The 16838-nt window shown below is 35.5% G+C and overlaps 1 protein-coding gene across 1 annotated transcript in view; it reads left to right on the plus strand.

The window, feature by feature from the left end:
• Positions 1–16838, plus strand: part of FBXL17 (F-box and leucine rich repeat protein 17) — a 275704-nt gene that overhangs the window by 168044 nt on the left and 90822 nt on the right. The window contains 1 exon segment of the mRNA XM_030237045.2: positions 14577–14653. Coding sequence (XP_030092905.2) covers positions 14577–14653 — 77 coding nt within the window.

The following is a 16838-nucleotide window of genomic DNA, read 5'->3' on the forward strand; positions in this document are numbered from 1 at the left end:
CCTTTTTTTAAACACTGTCAAGTAATTGATAATAGCTCATTATCTGAACTTGAAATCAAGGTGAGCTGTGTATAGAAAATTCACACTGCTTCTAATCATTGTAATATCCTATAGAATGCCTGAGTATGATGACTGAAAGGTGTGTTTGTTTGAAATTGATTACTTCTGATGAATATTGAGGAGTAGTCTAAAAACATTTCTTGGCAACTTTTTATGTTACTTGCACCTCTTTGTGCTGTAGAGTGTGACTGCAACCATGTCTGTCCCTGACATGAAACAAAATGTATTCACAGTTGTGGGAGTGCTTCTTAAGAGAAGAATAGCATTGTTTTATGGACTGGCTTGCAAATGTCTAATTTATGTACACAAGGTGGGGGTACTCTGTTTGAGGAGGATAGTAAGGGGTGGAATTATATCTTGTAAGACTTTTTCCGCTGTAAATATCTACACACATTATTTTACTGGTTTTATATTCTTATATCAAAAAAAAAAAGGGAAAAATCTACATTAACAGAAGTAGAAATATGCATAGATACTGTATATTTGACATGTTTTCATCTATGTTACTATTTAGAAATATTAATGCATTAAAATACTTTTAAATACTTTTCTGAAGTTCTAATATTTCTACCTTGAAATATTTACAGTACATACATTAACCTTTATCTGAAAAACCTAGCATTAAAGGAGATAATAAAGAGAGAAAACTGTGACAAAACAATATCATTTTAGTCTAAATTGATGTCCACTTATTATTTGCTCGGTAGTCTACAGTTCAGAAGTTTTGGCACTGCTGTGATCATACCTGACTCTGTGATGTTATCAGAAACACCTAAATCTTTAAGAAAAGGTGTTAACCCACATCTAGAGATCATTCAAATGAAATATAAATACTCAATTAAAAAATCTTTTCCTTCTTCTACCTTTCTGAGACAGTGGGCTTGTAAACTGTTGTATGCAGTGAAAATAAACCTTTTTTTTAGCCAAGATGCATAATTTACAATGCAGAATGTAACTGGAAGCCAAGAAAATTACAACAGGAGAATTTCATTAGGAAACAGTCAGTCACATTTTGCACTACTTGCAATTTTGGAAGGTTCAGAAAATCTTGGGGTTTGAGATTCAAATATATAAGCAATGTATTTGTAGGAAACAAATACTTCAAAAACTTCTTCACAAGATGTAGGTAAAAAATTAATTTGGTGGTGGCTGAAGTCAAAATTTAAGGTATGGATACAAATGTGGTCTCTGGTTTTTTACCTGTGATGGTCTACATCTTGTCTGACCACACTGGGCTCCTGCTGAACTGAGGAATTATTGACTGGTGATGGGTGTTAATTGATTGACGAAGTCACAGGAAAGGATGTCATGTTGGTTTTCTATGATCTGCTGCTTCCAGTTACTCCTCCACCTAGCAGAGAAACATTATTTTACACTGATTTAGTCTCACTGCTGTCCCAGACTTTATCACAGAAAAGGTAAACTTTATTTAATACATTAGTGGGGATGGACTTAGTTTGAAAACACTCAGACTTTCTTTCATCATGATGAAAAAATCATGTCTTGAGGTGCCTAGGGTGCAGTGTATAATTCAACTAGAACCACACAAACTAGTCAAACAGGAAATGGGAATCACATTAAAGCCAATGGAGAACTTCCTTGGGTCTTACTCTGATGGAAATAAGCTGAACTACTGTCATAATTTTCTAAAAAAAAAAAAAATGAAAGCAGTAGAGATACCAAGCAGCTTAGTCACATGAATAATTCATCCAGGTAGCAGGAAGAAATAGTAAGTGAGCTCTTCTAAATCCAGGATTAAACCTGAAGTTGCTAAAATCAGAAAAGGCATTAGGATTCCACTTACTAATGAAGTGCTCTAACTGAAAACTTCATGCAATTGTTTTGTAACAACTCTCTAGAATGGGAATATGAACGGTCTTGTTCTGCTTTTTGGGGCACAATTTGGTAATTATTTGTTTTAGAGGAAACTGATACATGTGTTCAAGCAGGTAAATAATGTTAATTCATTTCTTTCATGGCCCCAAGCAAAAGATTTAGCCTGCCATATCACCACTTACATGTTTCCTCTATGTCTAATAAAAATGTGAACTAAAACACATCTCCATAAGCACATTAGGATGCTAGCTGGTGCTGGAAATATTTTAAGATTTTGTCAACACTTTGAAGTAACCAGTATTGGAGGTAATTAATTCTGTCAATGAGCTGCTTTGAAGGCCTAGTAATGTTTGAAGCCATTACCTAGACATTCTGTATGTGGAGTTAAAAATTTCTAGCTACTTGCCATGGCAAATAATTTTGCATTTATGATTTGTGGACAAATGTTACATTTTTTTTCCCATGGGGGAGGTCATTCTTTCTCAACGAGAATCATCCTGTGTACATCTGCTGAAAGTACTAGACAAAAAATGAAATTGGAGAAACAGGTAAAAACTTGCCTTTCGATCCAGTATGAATGCATTACTTGTGCTTTGTGAATCGCTTTGGTTGACTATTTACCTCCTAATGGAATTCCAGTCTTGCAATTAGAAAACAAGCTTTCAGTCCTTCTGTGGATATTGGGAACCAAAAACAAATGCAAACTCACATTGGTCATGCCTATCATAGGTACGGACAAGTTAGTAAGAATATAAAGAAGTTTCTTATCTAAGAAAATTTGTATTAAAATGTTGCAAGACTGTGCCTAGCAGTGAGATACCCACTCCTTTATGTGTTCTGCCAATAACCTAGGAAATACTAGGAGCTTCCATGTGAAATTTGAAAACTAGGAATTTAATCAGAATTAAGAGAGTGAGAACATAATCTTTTTAAATCATTGCTATCAGTACAGCCTGTGACTATCTTAGCATACAGTGGATGATAAAGAAAACAAGGTGTCCTTTAAATACAGATTTTGTTACTAAAATCCTGAATGGGCTTCAGAGATTTCTTCTTACTTTATTTCCCTAATTTCCTGCCACCCCAGTAAATGTGGCGGTAGTGAGAGAAATTTTGAACACAGTGGATGTCAGCACAACTTGGCAAATGGTATCTGTTTTGAATTCTTAAAAACATGAAGTGTTGTGTTGGACAGTGGACATATTTGCTCCAGCTGACCACCAGCATGCTGTGCTGCTTCCCTGTCTAAAAAAGTGCAAAGCAAACTTAAGCGTTTGTACACTACTCCTTCTGTGATTTCTCTAAGTTGCACGTATGGAATATATGTAACATTTTCCGCCCCCCCCACTGTTTCTATCAAGCACACACACTAGTTGCTTTGCTTTTCCCCTGACTTCCCTGGTGAGTGGGGAAATGTGCCTGTGTTACTTTTATACGCAAATGACTTCTTGCACAGAGGGGCTGACAATTCCAGCTCTGTTTGACCTGGTTTAAGTGACTGCCAAATTTTAGAGCTAAGATTAGTAGAATAACCCTGTCTTTTCTTTAGAAAGCTTTAACTATCAGCAAAATTTAGTGCTTCAATGCAATATAACATTACTATGGGAAAGTGCAGTTAGGTGATTTCATAGATTTTTGTATATGTTTTTAATATTGGTTTGCTAGAAAATCTATGAAATTATAGTTATGTATAATGAATTATGAATGCATCATGGAATTCTTGCCTGAACTCTTCAGTAGGGCAAAAATGCACTGCATGGAAATTTTCTTAGGGTTTTTTAATATGTAGATTTTAATTAACTGCATAATTTCTCATGATTTAGACGGTTGGACTTTTGTGGATATAGCTGGATCAGTTTAAGAAATCATTTGACGCTGTTTGTGGTTGTCCTGCAGCAGAACATAGTCACTGTCATAGCTGAGATGCCATGACGGGATCACGTGACTATTTCTGTTCTGTTTCAGTCCAGAGTTATTTGAGGCTTTCTGGGAAGACATCTAAACTTAGGCTGCCAAACTTTAAGATATTCACATCAGTGAACCAGGCACTCAGCTAGAGGATGATATTGTGCCATTGGGTTTGTTAAAGGCTTCTGAAAAATTAGGAAGAAAAAAATACCAAATTCATACAATTTCAGTCAAAATCGTTCTGCTTGTTCTTAAGTTAGGGTTTTTCCTTTTGTTTTGGGTGGCAATTTATTACTTTTGAACAATTTGATAGCATTTGGGGTAACTAGTGAGAAAACACTGAGATGTAAGTGCAGGCAGGTAACACCATGTCACGTTTCTTTTACAAAACTAAAAGCAATGCTGTGATACAACAACTGAATAATTACTAACCATCTGAATTCCTAACAAAATCAGAACCATATCAACAAAACTCAGCGAGCCTTAAGACAGAAGGGAATTTTAAAAATTTCTTCACTTATTTCTGAATATGTTTATAATTGCTCAGTTATGAAATTCCCAGCTATTGAAAACTGCCATGTTTTCAATCACTTCAGTTTGAAGGGACACAATATATTCTTAATATTCCTTCTAGACAGATTATTTTCCAGTAAGATTGCATGAAAAGTTACCTTGTTAAGTACTTCCAGAATTGAACAGCATTAGGTGAAGTTTGTGCGTTATTAGGTGGTATTATTAGATGTATTTAGAGACGATAGTTGGCAATCTATTAAGATCGTGATGCATAGAAAGACATAATGCTCTTCTAGCTTCCAATAAATATATTTGCCAGTGTAGTCTCTGAGTTAAAAGGAGGCAATTTTGCTTCATACAAACGATAAAGAGCATCATCAAGCTTGTTTTCTGTTGCTTTCTCCAAGCAGTGTACCAGTAACAGAAGTGCTAGCCAGACAGCCACATGGAAAGAAATTCATTATCATTTCATAAGGAGCTTCTGAAATTTGCCTTTAAACTGGTTGGTTTTTTGTACTTTTGTTTGTTTGTTTGTTTTTAAAGACATTGCTATCTCAGTGCATTCTTTCCAATTTGAAACGGAGTTCTAAGAACCTTGACATTCTTACCAAGATTTAGACAGTAGTTCATGGCAAATCTAGAGTTTTAAAATGTCAGCAGGCATGGGTATTTTTTTCCTATGCTTAAATTTGTGCACTAAAATATTTCCAGTAAGGTATTATGCGTGAAGTATTCCAGATTTCTCATATAAGCTTTGCTGTGATGCTACCCTTTGGGTGAGACCTGAGAACTGCAGATCTCAGTTATTGCTCGCATTCTCCAATCTCCCTTCTTTATAGCATTTGTCAAAAAATGCATTGAGCTTGATTTTTTTCTTTCATCAGTTTTGCTAACTTCAGCAGAATTAAATGAATGTAACAGATCTATCAACTTGCTCTAATTCTTTAAGTATAAAGAGAATGAACCCCAAATCAATTCCAAAGAAACATGAATTATGATGAGTACTGGTTTTTATTTTTTTCCTCTTTGATTATCTTGGCTCTTCTTCTCTGTCATTGCTTTGTATAAGCAGAAATTCACTACAAACTTGAATGTCCTTCAGCAGTAGAAGAGAAATATCAGATGTGATGATAAAACTATTCTGCAGAGAACTTCCTAATTTCCTGTAAAAGACTTCACTTCTTCTACTGTCTAATGGAAGAAATTACCCATGTAAACCTTGTTCATCTCATATAAATGTAGATCATAACTCTCAGGAATACTGCTGTTCCCATTAATAGGATTGAGAATATTTATCAAACTTTTATAGGGACTTGATGTTTTCATAGAACTGAGCCTTTGCAATATTTAAATCCTCTGTTTACAACTCAGTAAAAAAATAGATTTATGGAATATGTTTCCATTTTGGAAGGGAGAAACTGAGGCAGAGGTTTTGCTGTTTTTTTAAAGTTAGCAGGAGAGACCCTTGATGAAATCCATTCTCAGTCCCATGACCCATTGACCATTGTCTGCAGTGTCATTTCAAGAAAAGGCAGTCTTTAAAGCTGTACATTAATGAATACCTGGTAGAGGTTAGGGGGTTCTTTTCTTAATTAGAAAAAAAGTCAGAGATACAAAAGGGTTTGATAGGGTAAATCTCAATAGATAAGATCAGCTGCCTATGTGCAAAGCTCAGTGAAGCATATGTCAGCCCCTGTGGTATGAAAATAAAGCAGTGAATGTGGTAAAATATTCTCTCATATGTGTGTACTCCTGGTTGAGATCATGAAGTACAGAGCTGTATAAACACAGTATTTTATTTTCAAAACATCAGGTGAAGTTTTTTTCATTTTTATGGAACTATTTTAAAGTTTATCTAAGCATTCTAAAAGCACGCTTCAAAGAACATTTATGGGAAGTTAAAGCATGGCAATAGAGTTGCCATTTCTTACTTTTGCTATATTAAACTTGGAAGCTTTTTTTGAAAAAAAAAAGAAAAAGGGCTATTTTTACTCTTACTCTATACTAAGTCTTAATGGAATAGCACAAGACTACTTACAAAAAAAGAAAATCTATCAAAACTGAGGTCACTGTAACTCCAGGAAACACCTTGAGGCCTGAAGGATGTAAATGTAATCTCTAAAATCTGAGGAAGAATAAAATCCTCCGCTGTTCAAAGCCCAGTCTCCCCATGCATGAAGTGGTGCAGTTGAGCTGGTGTATGCCCTTTTGTAGTTTGTACTGGGAGGGAGAATTCTAGCAATACTTCAAGGTTTTTTGGTCTTTTTTTGGATTGTCTCCTTCTTACTTCTCTGAATTTGCAGCATATATGATGGTCTGTCTCTGAACTTCATTCCGTGTGTGGCGTCATTACTAAATGATTTCAACTAAAGCTTCAGCCATAACACACATTGAGTATCACCCCACCCTCTTTGTACACTGCTGTGGCAATGAAACCTCGAGGGTCTTGTTTGAACTCACAAGGATTTGCTTATTTGTATAGAAATAGAGCCTACAATCTGCAAACTACCCATCCTGTTTATAGCTACTATACAGTCTTCATTTTCTAAATCTGCGCATTTTTGCATTTAACAGATAACATTATGACAGTTTCCGTTACAGTTGTCTCAGGAAAAGCCAACATGACATTCCCTGTGTAAGGAGTTGATATCTATATAGTGTACATCAGTACACTAATCATAAAAACAGAATGGCTTGGGTTGGAAGTGACCTGAAAGATCATTTCTCTCCAATGTCCCTGCCATGAACAGAAATACTTTTCACTAGATAAGTTTTTTCAGAGCTCCATCCAATTTGGCCCTGGAGTCTTCTGGGGATGGAGCATCCACAGGTCCTCTGACCAACTTCTCCCAGTGCCTCACCATTCTCATAGTAAAGATTTTCTTCCTAATACCTAAACTAAACCTACTTTCTGTCGTTTTAAAGCCATGCCCCCTTGGCTTAACTCTCTCTCTATGCCCTTGTAAATAGTCCCTTTCCATCTTTCTTTATGAGGTTCCTTCAAGTACTGGAAAGCTGCAGTTAGGTCACCCTAAAGCCTTCTTTTCTCCAAGCTGAGCAATCACAATTCTTTGAGCCTTCCCTCACAGCAGAGGAGCTCCATCCCTCTGATCACCTTGGTGCCTCCTCTGGGCTCTCTCCAGCAGCTCCATGTCCTTCCTGTGCTGGGACCCCAGGGCTGGAGGCAGCTCTGCAGGTGGGGTCTCAGCAGAGGGGGCAGAGGGGCAGAATCCCCTCCCTGCCCTGCTGCCCACGGGGCTCTGGGTGCAGCCCAGGGCACACTTGGCTCTCTGGGCTGGGAGTGCCCATGGCTGGCTCATGTCCAGCTCTCACCCACAGCACCCCCAAGTCCTTCTGGGCAGGGCTGCTCTCCATCTGCTCATGCCCAGCCTGGGCTGGCACCAGGGATTGCCCCGAGCCAGGTGCAGCACCTGAGCTTGGCCTTGTTAAACCTTGTGAGATTCCCATGGGCCACTGCTCGAGCTTGTCCAGGTCCCTCTGGATGGCATCTGTCCCTCAGGAGTGTCAACTGCACCATTCAACTTGGTGTCATCTGCAGGTTTACATAGGCGGCACTTGATCCCTTCATCTGTGTCATTAATGAAAATACTAAATAATACTGATCCCAATGTGGACCCCTGAAAGACGATCACTTCTCACTGATGGCCATTAGGACTCTGAACTATTGACCACTGTAGTAGAGTAATTCAACAGTATCCTATCAGGAATGCAAATATTTTGCCAGTATTTTAGTGGAAAAGCTCCACTGAAACAGTTCAGGAAAGAAGCTATTACTTATTTTTATCATACAAAGCAATGTATACTAAGTATTGTGCATGGGCTTGCTGGTAGTGAACACTTCCTTGGTTTTCCTTATGACAGTAGACAGGTTGCCACAATAAATATAGGAAGCTATATATATAATTCTCCCTCCCAGTATATTTGAAGGGCTGTATCATATAGGCCTTTTCATTTAAATCTGAATTCCAAAATATTTTAGAGTTCTTAGAAAAGTAAGAGATGCCATTTATATTTTTTTCCAGACTTAAGTATGATTATCTGTGGCAAATCAGACTTATGAGGGGTTCAGGATAAGATTTTTTTTCCCTAGTAGTTTATTTCTATTAAATCCATTATGGTATCTATTTCCTCCAAGCCAGAAAGGAACTGCAGGCTGCCTGGAATACTACTACATGTAAAAGTCAGATAGTGGAATTACACAATCTTTCAAATTTCTCCTTTCTTAGTTTAATTGCTTGCTGGATTTATGTTCATTTGGGGTAACAGGATGCATTTAATTTTAGATAAGACTACTAATATTTGAAAATAGATATTTATTGCTGAAAGACAGGGCATAATAGCTTAAGCAAAGAGCTGATTCAATTATCTGTGTAGCTCTCTGATTGGAGCTTGCATGCACCTGGCTACACAGAGCACAAGCGGACACTGTGGGACTCGGCTGCCCTCACCTTGATTATTATATAAGCTCCAGCATGAAGAAAAATCTTGTCTGTTTTCCTGTGCTGCAAGTGGCAAATCTGTTCGGCAAACCTTATTTTAAATTAGGTTGATTTTTCTAAGGAATACGTCCCTGGTAATCACAACTTAATGACCTCTCTAAGATAATTGCTGTTAACTTGTATACCTAGTGACGTTTTGTATATTGGTTCCAGACAAAAAGTGCATTTCAAATTCTGCTTGTGCTTTTGATTACAAGTCTTATCTTGTTTTGTTGTGTCTGTGGTTAATAGATGCAGTTCTTGGTCTTAAAATGAAAAATCATTTCAAAATATATATTTTAAATATGATTCAAAAATGGCAGCTACAACTGTGTACAAGGGTAACTGAAAAACAAGTAAAAATCATACTTCTTATTAGTATAAATTATTAGAAAACAAATACATTGGAAGAGATCGTTTTTTCATAATGCAAATGAAATGATCAATGAAAGAGAATCTTCAACCAAGAATATGTATCCATCAGGGTATTAAGGTTATCATTTATTGTTATGGCATTTTACAAGGGTTTATGGATCTGTCAGTAAAATGTTAGCATTTTCACTGGTTTAGCCTTTAAACTATTCTTTCCTAGTGCAGTGGGCCTCAGATTCCATCAGTTTCTTAAGACTATATGTGCTTCTGTGGTCAGAGGTTTGGTTTTGTTACAGGAGAGATTTGACTATTATATTGCATTACTGCCTTCCATTGGAATACCTAAGTCATCAAAACCAATGGCTTTGAGTGTTATTTCATGTGCAGCTAATTTTTTCTGCCTGAATTTAATGCTTGAAATGCTAATTTTTGGGGAGCATAATATATTTATTCATGAGAGGTTTATGGTTTCCATGGCATGTTTTAGTGTTCTTGTTGTTTCCAAGCTCCCTCTTGCTTCCCAGTAGTGCTGTTGGTTATGATTTGAGGAATAGTGAGGTGTTCACTTGACTGCTTAGAGACAAATACAGTCAAATACCAGAGAAGACTTGCAAGCAATCTGATGTTCATTTTGAACCTTATCAAGATGGTATGTTAATGTTTTGGGGGTTTTATACCTCTTGTGGGTGAAGCTTACTCACTCCCTCAAATTGTAGACTCATAACCAGTAATTGGCAATGCCAATTAGCTCCGCTCAGGGCTGAAGAGTCTCAGACTGTAACAAGGCCTCCCTGGACTACTTACACTACATACACTGTACTCATATTTTCTCATTAGTTCCTTTCAGTTGCCACCAATACAATTTTCCCAATCTTTTCAGATTTAGATCAGAAATATAATAGCTCTGTGTTTGTATAGAAACACACGCACACATATATAAAATACATATACACACACATACATATACACACGTATATATAAATAAAATAATTTTTCATAAGGATCTGTATTATCTTTCAGGTAGAAGCTTACAGTTTACTTCATTAACATTAAACTTTCACTCAGGGCAAAAAATGTAGGGATCAATTGGTAAGAGGAGAAAAATTGCAGAGTTTCAGATTGCTTATTTTTCTAGTCTGTTAGAGTTTTGTTATTATTTTTAAGGTCTTAAGTTTTGGAAATCATAAACCTTGACTCAGAGAAATCATTGCACGTATTTTTATGTGTGAAGTTATCAAAAATGAGGGCCTAAATTTGAAGTTGCCGGTAGACATATCTGTGTTTCAGTCATGAAGTTTTATGACTTTTGAAGAGACATGTTGGCAGAGAAGCTTTATACCAGTAGCTCTTGGCAGACCTAAGTAATTTCTCATGTTTACAGACCAGGTGGCAAGAGCAGTATACACAAGTACATGTGGATAAATTTCTGTAGTTTCTGTAAACTAGATGGAGGGTTTTCTCCTGACAGCCATTCTTAAAAGTTGAGCAACATTATAGTTATGTTGTTTTTACCTTGGTTTTTTTTTTTTAGTTTTCGAAGTAGAAAGACATCTTAAGAAATTGAAACTGTAAGAAGCAGTCTTAGGTTAATTAGTCTCTGAATGTTATGAATTTTGGGATGTTTTAGGTGTGGATATGTTCAACATCACAGTGCTCAGTTATCTAACATTTCCAGTTGTCTTGCAGACTTCTGTGGTCTTGTAACTCTATTTTGAATTGATAGTATGTAGGTACATTTTTAGCTATATTCTTGATTTCATATTATTGTTTGATTGACTGGTTTATGTCAAACAAGTTTGTGCTTCTTGCCTTTTTCTTGCTCCTGATTGCTCTGTAAATTTCACAGTATGTGAGATTAATTTCTTACTTTCCAAATCAAGTGCAATAAAACTGAGTTGCCCAACAGTCTGTCAGAGAACAGCATTCATAAACTATTGAGTAGATCTAGGGAAAACTTGGTGCAAGCATTTATTGGATAATATTTTCAGGTTTAATAAATAAGCAGTGTCTTCCTAAAATTTTTCATGTTCTTTGTTTTTAATATTTAATGTTTTACATAGTTCTAAATTATACTCATTTGCAAAGGAGGGAGTGAAAAGATTTTAACATTGGCTAGCTCTGATCCAGACTTGTGTATTAGCAAAGCTCTAACTATAGTTTTATTTCTTTATTCCTTGTCTCATTTTTGGTAATAAGTTATTTTGAGTGTAAAAATCTCTTTTCTTTCTGGAAGAGTGTTTATATTTTATTTGTTTAGTACTGTTGATAAAAGCCTGCTTCAGTTGGTTGAAGAGATTTAAGAAATTCTCTGAGTGTTGGCACAGAGCTGTTGCCACCGTGTCCATGTTGGGTCCCTTTCAGAGAGGGGTTAGTCCCCAAGTTTAACGGGGCTCAGTTTTCTGGTGTGTTCACTTCTGAAATTTGGCGCAGCTTTAAATAATAACTTTTCTTCATTTTTTTACCAGTATAATTCTGCTTGTTGCATTTCTGTTTTTTTTTTTTAGGTTAGGTTTCTTTGTTGTCTAGTTCAGCAACATCATAAATATAAATACTTCCAGAGATAGATATGACAATAATCTGACATCATTTTGATGGATTATTGCAGAAGATTTAAGATGATCCTTGCTTTCTAGAAAAGGTTAATTTGATTTTTTTTCTCTTAACCTTTTTCTTTGCTGTCATGTTTAACAAAGATTAAAAGGTAAAAGCAATAAATACACAACTACTCTTATTTTTCCTTATATTGTAAAGAAGTCAGTTTTCACAAGCAATTATGTATTGTGTGACTGTCTATAGAGCAGAGGCAAATGAGGCAATATAAAGTGTTTCTCCTGTCTTTGAATGTTGTTGTACATGAGGATGATGTATAGAAAGGGTAATAGAAATTAGAACTGGATTAGATTGACTTATGCAAGGTATAGAAAGCACACAAAAGCACATAAATTCATTTAAGTATTTTAGGTATATATAATTTTTTCTCCAAACTAGATGTGCCATTACCTCCTTCTTCTAGATGTTAGATAATTTTCATATTGTCAAAAAACAGGAAGAAATAAGGCATTCAAAGCACCATTTTTTAGCCTTTTTTCCTTTTATATTTTGATGGGGTTTTTTGCCTGTTTAATGAATATAGCTGAAGACTGTGAAGGTTTTCTTTTCCTAGTAGGAAAAAGTGGAGACTATTTAATTTAGACTCCAAGACATCATTGAGAACAGCACTGGAGTCACTCAAGCCACTTTAAAAAACTTTAACCCTTAGAACTGGCACTATCTGGAAGTATCTATTAAAGGATAGATTTCTAAGGGCCACACCGTCAAGTGCTTCTGCATTTGTGCAGATTATATGATTTAAATGGTGTGCAACTGAAGTTGCAGAGAAAATAAGTCTTTTATGTCATTTTGTCTGCCTTGTGGTGGTATTTTTAGACACGGCCATACTTTATTTTTTTTATATTAGTTGTCTCTTGGTGGGTAAAAATCAGCAAAAATAAATTGAAAACCCTTAGATTCATTTAAAATAGTTTACAAAATATTTTTTAGGTTCAAAAAATTTATCCAAGGGTAAGAAGTGCTATATAATATGATTGCTCTGCTAAATTATATATATGATAATAAAAGTTTCTTTTAACCTTAGTGTCTATTGACTCTTTGATTGTATCTTGTTTGCTGAAATGCCTAATGAAAATTGTACTAATGAAATACATTATAATGATTTTCCTTTTATTCATATTACAAGTAATAGTAATAAAATCTCATTATTATGAAGTATTTTTTCTGGAATAAATAGTAAAAAATATTTTCTCATGGTTTTTTTATCTTAAGCCAGGTAACGAAGGTATGTTCTTCAAAATTATGGCTGACAGGAGCAGAAGAAATTTTTCATGTATGAAGAATGTGTTTAATGCTCTAAATCTTACCTTATTTTAGGAATCTCTGTAGTTCTGAGGGTATCTTATACCAAAAAACATAGTCCTGGTGTAAATATTTCTTTTCTTTGTGTATTCATGATGTAAGATAATCTTTACCTAATGATAATATTTGCAAAATATTTCTAAATATCAGGGTCTCACAATTTTCCAGGGTTGAGTATTTATAAATAATAGTATTTATATAAAGAAACTGTTATTAAGCTACTCTGACAGAAGTGTGCTGTTTATTAGTAGTATTTAATTTTCATTGTACTTTTTAGAAGAAGGAAGCAGGTAGAGGACAAATAGGTATAAAGGCTATTGTTCAGTTATTGCCTTATTGTAAGCTGTAACAATTAGGCTTTTGGTTGCTTTTAAAGTCTAAAATTGCCATCATGAACAGTTAAATCATATTAGGAGATAATGTATTAGAGGTGGTAAATGAAAGAAAAAGGTCCCTGAGGATTTAGGTGTACCTTTCAAAAGTATGGCAAATTCTGCAATACTGATTTTCTTAGAAATTGGAAAGTAAATTAATTTTGTGTATTGTTCAAGGGTTGATGTAAGTCTCAGAGTAAGTGATTGGGTAATTGACCTGAAAATTAAAGCTGAATATATTGGATCAGAAGAAATTCTTACAATTCATCTAATAAAATACACTTTTAAAAATGTATCTATGTAGAAAATAGCACAATAGTCATGCTAGCTGATCTAATAAACAACTGATCTACATTAATAGGATTGAAAATGGATTTTATGATTCTGTGATTACTGAGTGATAGGTTATAAACACTGCATTTGGAAACATAGCGTAAAATAGGCTTGGTCATAGGTACATCATAAGCTCCTATTTAGTTTCATTAATAATTCATATTAATTTTCTTGCTTACAAAAATCAAACATAAAAACCTCTATGTTTCAGTGCATAGTCTTCATAGTTATGATAAGGCAGGTGAATGAGCTGTTTTCTCATCTATACAAGCTTCTCCAGCTATGTGTTGGAACACTATGATCATGTAGCATTTCATGACCTGATGAATGCTGACTCATGCAGAAATCACTGAAGAAATACAGACATGAATGTAAAATTAAAATTTCTTACATTCTGTCCTCATTACAGTGCATTTATAGTTCTTCCCTTGAAGAAAGCTATCAAAGCTTAAATTTGCAACAGAAGCTTTCCAAAGTAATAAAAAAATGGGAATTCACATTTGTGTAGTTTTCCAAAGTGCTTGTCTGTATACATTTTGAGCAACTTACATATTCGGAGACTTAGGGGAATATCCATGTAAAGGCTTTCAATTTAAAATAATATTTGTCTGTAGTGTAAACATGTAGCCATATTAATTTTCAGTAAAATGTATGGATCCATTTGCAAAATGAAGAAACTGAGATACAGTACATTTAAACTGTGGATTGTACTCTTGATATTTTAAAATGATTTACTGTCTTATAACAGTAATTTTAATGTGTCTTCCAGATGTGTGGAGGTGATTGCCAGAGAGGGACGGAACCTGAAAGAACTGTATTTAGTATCCTGTAAGATCACAGACTATGGTATGTAATATAACTGTATCTTTACTTTTTGTGAAGATTTAACTGGAGTTCACAGGGACTGTTATCAAAAGTGTTGGAAATGTAGAGATAAAATTTTCAAAACCTTTATCCATGAAAATAGGAAGTTTATATAAAGTGTTTGACTTGCTTAAAAATATCTGTGGTTGGAAGTATGAAAGTCAGTGTATATATTTGCTGCAAAGTATCCCTATAGAATCAACAGTTACTGGGCAGACTGGGTAGAATCCCCTTTGAATAGTCCTGGAAACCAGGAGAACATTAGAGAGAAAATCAAGAATATATATGTGTTTCTAGATGCTGTAAAAGCATAACTAAGCAAGCAAAAATGTAGATTGATCACCTGTTGCAGGCCATAAAATCTGAATGAGGTTGATGGTCCTTTTAAAATGCTGGTATGGTAAAATAGAGAATAGCATCTTAGAATCAAATGTCCTCTCTGATAGGCCACATAGAAAGACAGATTTTTTATTTAGAATAGGAAAACTTCTGGTGCTTGTTGGAAAGTCTGCTTTGCTTTTTCAAATAAGATACTGACCTTAAATAAGACACCTTTTTTTGCCATAAAGCCAGATTCTCAAATATCTATCTCCCACTTACATGCCTAAATTTCAGTAGGATTTGCAGACTGTATATTTGAGATGTTCATTTCAGGTTTGCTGATTTTTTTTTCATTTTATACTGCTTAGATTTTAATAAAGAATTACTATGTCAAAGTGATAAATTACCATTCCAGTAGTCACAAACTCATTCTTGTACTTTCCTTTTCAAATTCTGCACTTCACTGGGGTTTGTATTGCGTGTTCAAGCGTATGTTGTTCGGCAGAGTTCTGCTCACCTTATGTCTGCAGTATTGGAAGATGAGGCCACCATGCAGCTGCTGCAGCTGCAGATCTTGGAGCATGGCAAAGGAGAGGGAGCACTGGCCTTTACTGCCTTTTCCTCTGGTCTGCTGTTGTTTGTGCATCCAGGGACAGAACAGACATTGTCAGAGTGGAAAATGGATTTTCTCAGCTCAACACCACTTGTCTGAGATGAATTTCTGAATTTGTGAAATGTCTCGTGGAAATTCAGGGAGGGAAATTGTCTGTAGAACACAAGGTGATAATAATGAAGGTGCTTCTTGTCCCTGCTGGAGGGTTGAGAGGTGCAGGACAGGGTCTGAAGGCAGACCTGTCTCTTCTGTCTGTGTACTGCAGATTTATGGGCCCTACTCTAGTCCCTTCTGAGTCTGACAACCCATGTGGAAAGAGTTATCATGGGCATAATGGAATCCATGTCTTGAGGATCAGTAATTTCTCAAACTGATTTCACCCTTCATTCACTGCAGTTACTCAGAGGAAAACATGATTTTTCCCAAAAGTAGGGAAACAACTCTAAAAAACTGAACGAAAGAAACCTAGCAGAAAGAAAACCTAGCTTATGAAAGAATAAAGAGAGAGAAAAGGAAGTGTCCCTAGCTAGATGGAAGGCAGAAGGTGTGTTTCAGAGAATGAATAAGTGGGAAATAACTGTAGCATTTGGCTGATTAGCTCTATCCAACCTCAGCTTCTCTTCTGTATACTTAGGCCCATCTGTCACTATCATGTTATAATCTGCAGTCACTTAGCATCATTGCACTCAGTTACTAGGAATTTGAGAATATTTTCTGTTGATAATGTTGCTACTAAGCTTTACTTTGCTTAAAAATCAACTATTTTTGCTATTAAGAATCCAGTAAAACAGCTGAGATACTGACTGATTTTTGATACGTTATTGACTAATTGATTAGCATTATAATCTTCAGCATGTCTCAGCATGCCAACCTGACAAAAAATTCTTCTTTTAATATCTGAACTGAAAATGCAAAAGAAACCATAACAAAGTAAAATTTATAAGCATAATTTATGGTTTCTCAGTGAGTCAAGATTTTGCCTTAGATTAAAAATATGATAGCTAGTGAATGTTTATTAGGTAAACAAGAGTGTTGCAGGGTTGAGCCAGGCATCGCTCTTTTCTCATTTATTTTCTGGCAAATCAGTTGAAGATTTTCTCACATTTGCTTTGGTTGCTGGTAAGTTACAAAGTGAGCGCCTTACATTGTTGCGAGCTCTGTTCATTTTTGAACCTCCTTTATCAAAGAATCTGTCTCACTTCTCAAGGGGAGAGGAGCAGCTGCAGTTCCCCA

This window comes from Serinus canaria, chromosome Z (assembly GCF_022539315.1).
Source record: "Serinus canaria isolate serCan28SL12 chromosome Z, serCan2020, whole genome shotgun sequence".
NCBI classification, from domain to species: Eukaryota; Metazoa; Chordata; class Aves; order Passeriformes; family Fringillidae; genus Serinus; species Serinus canaria.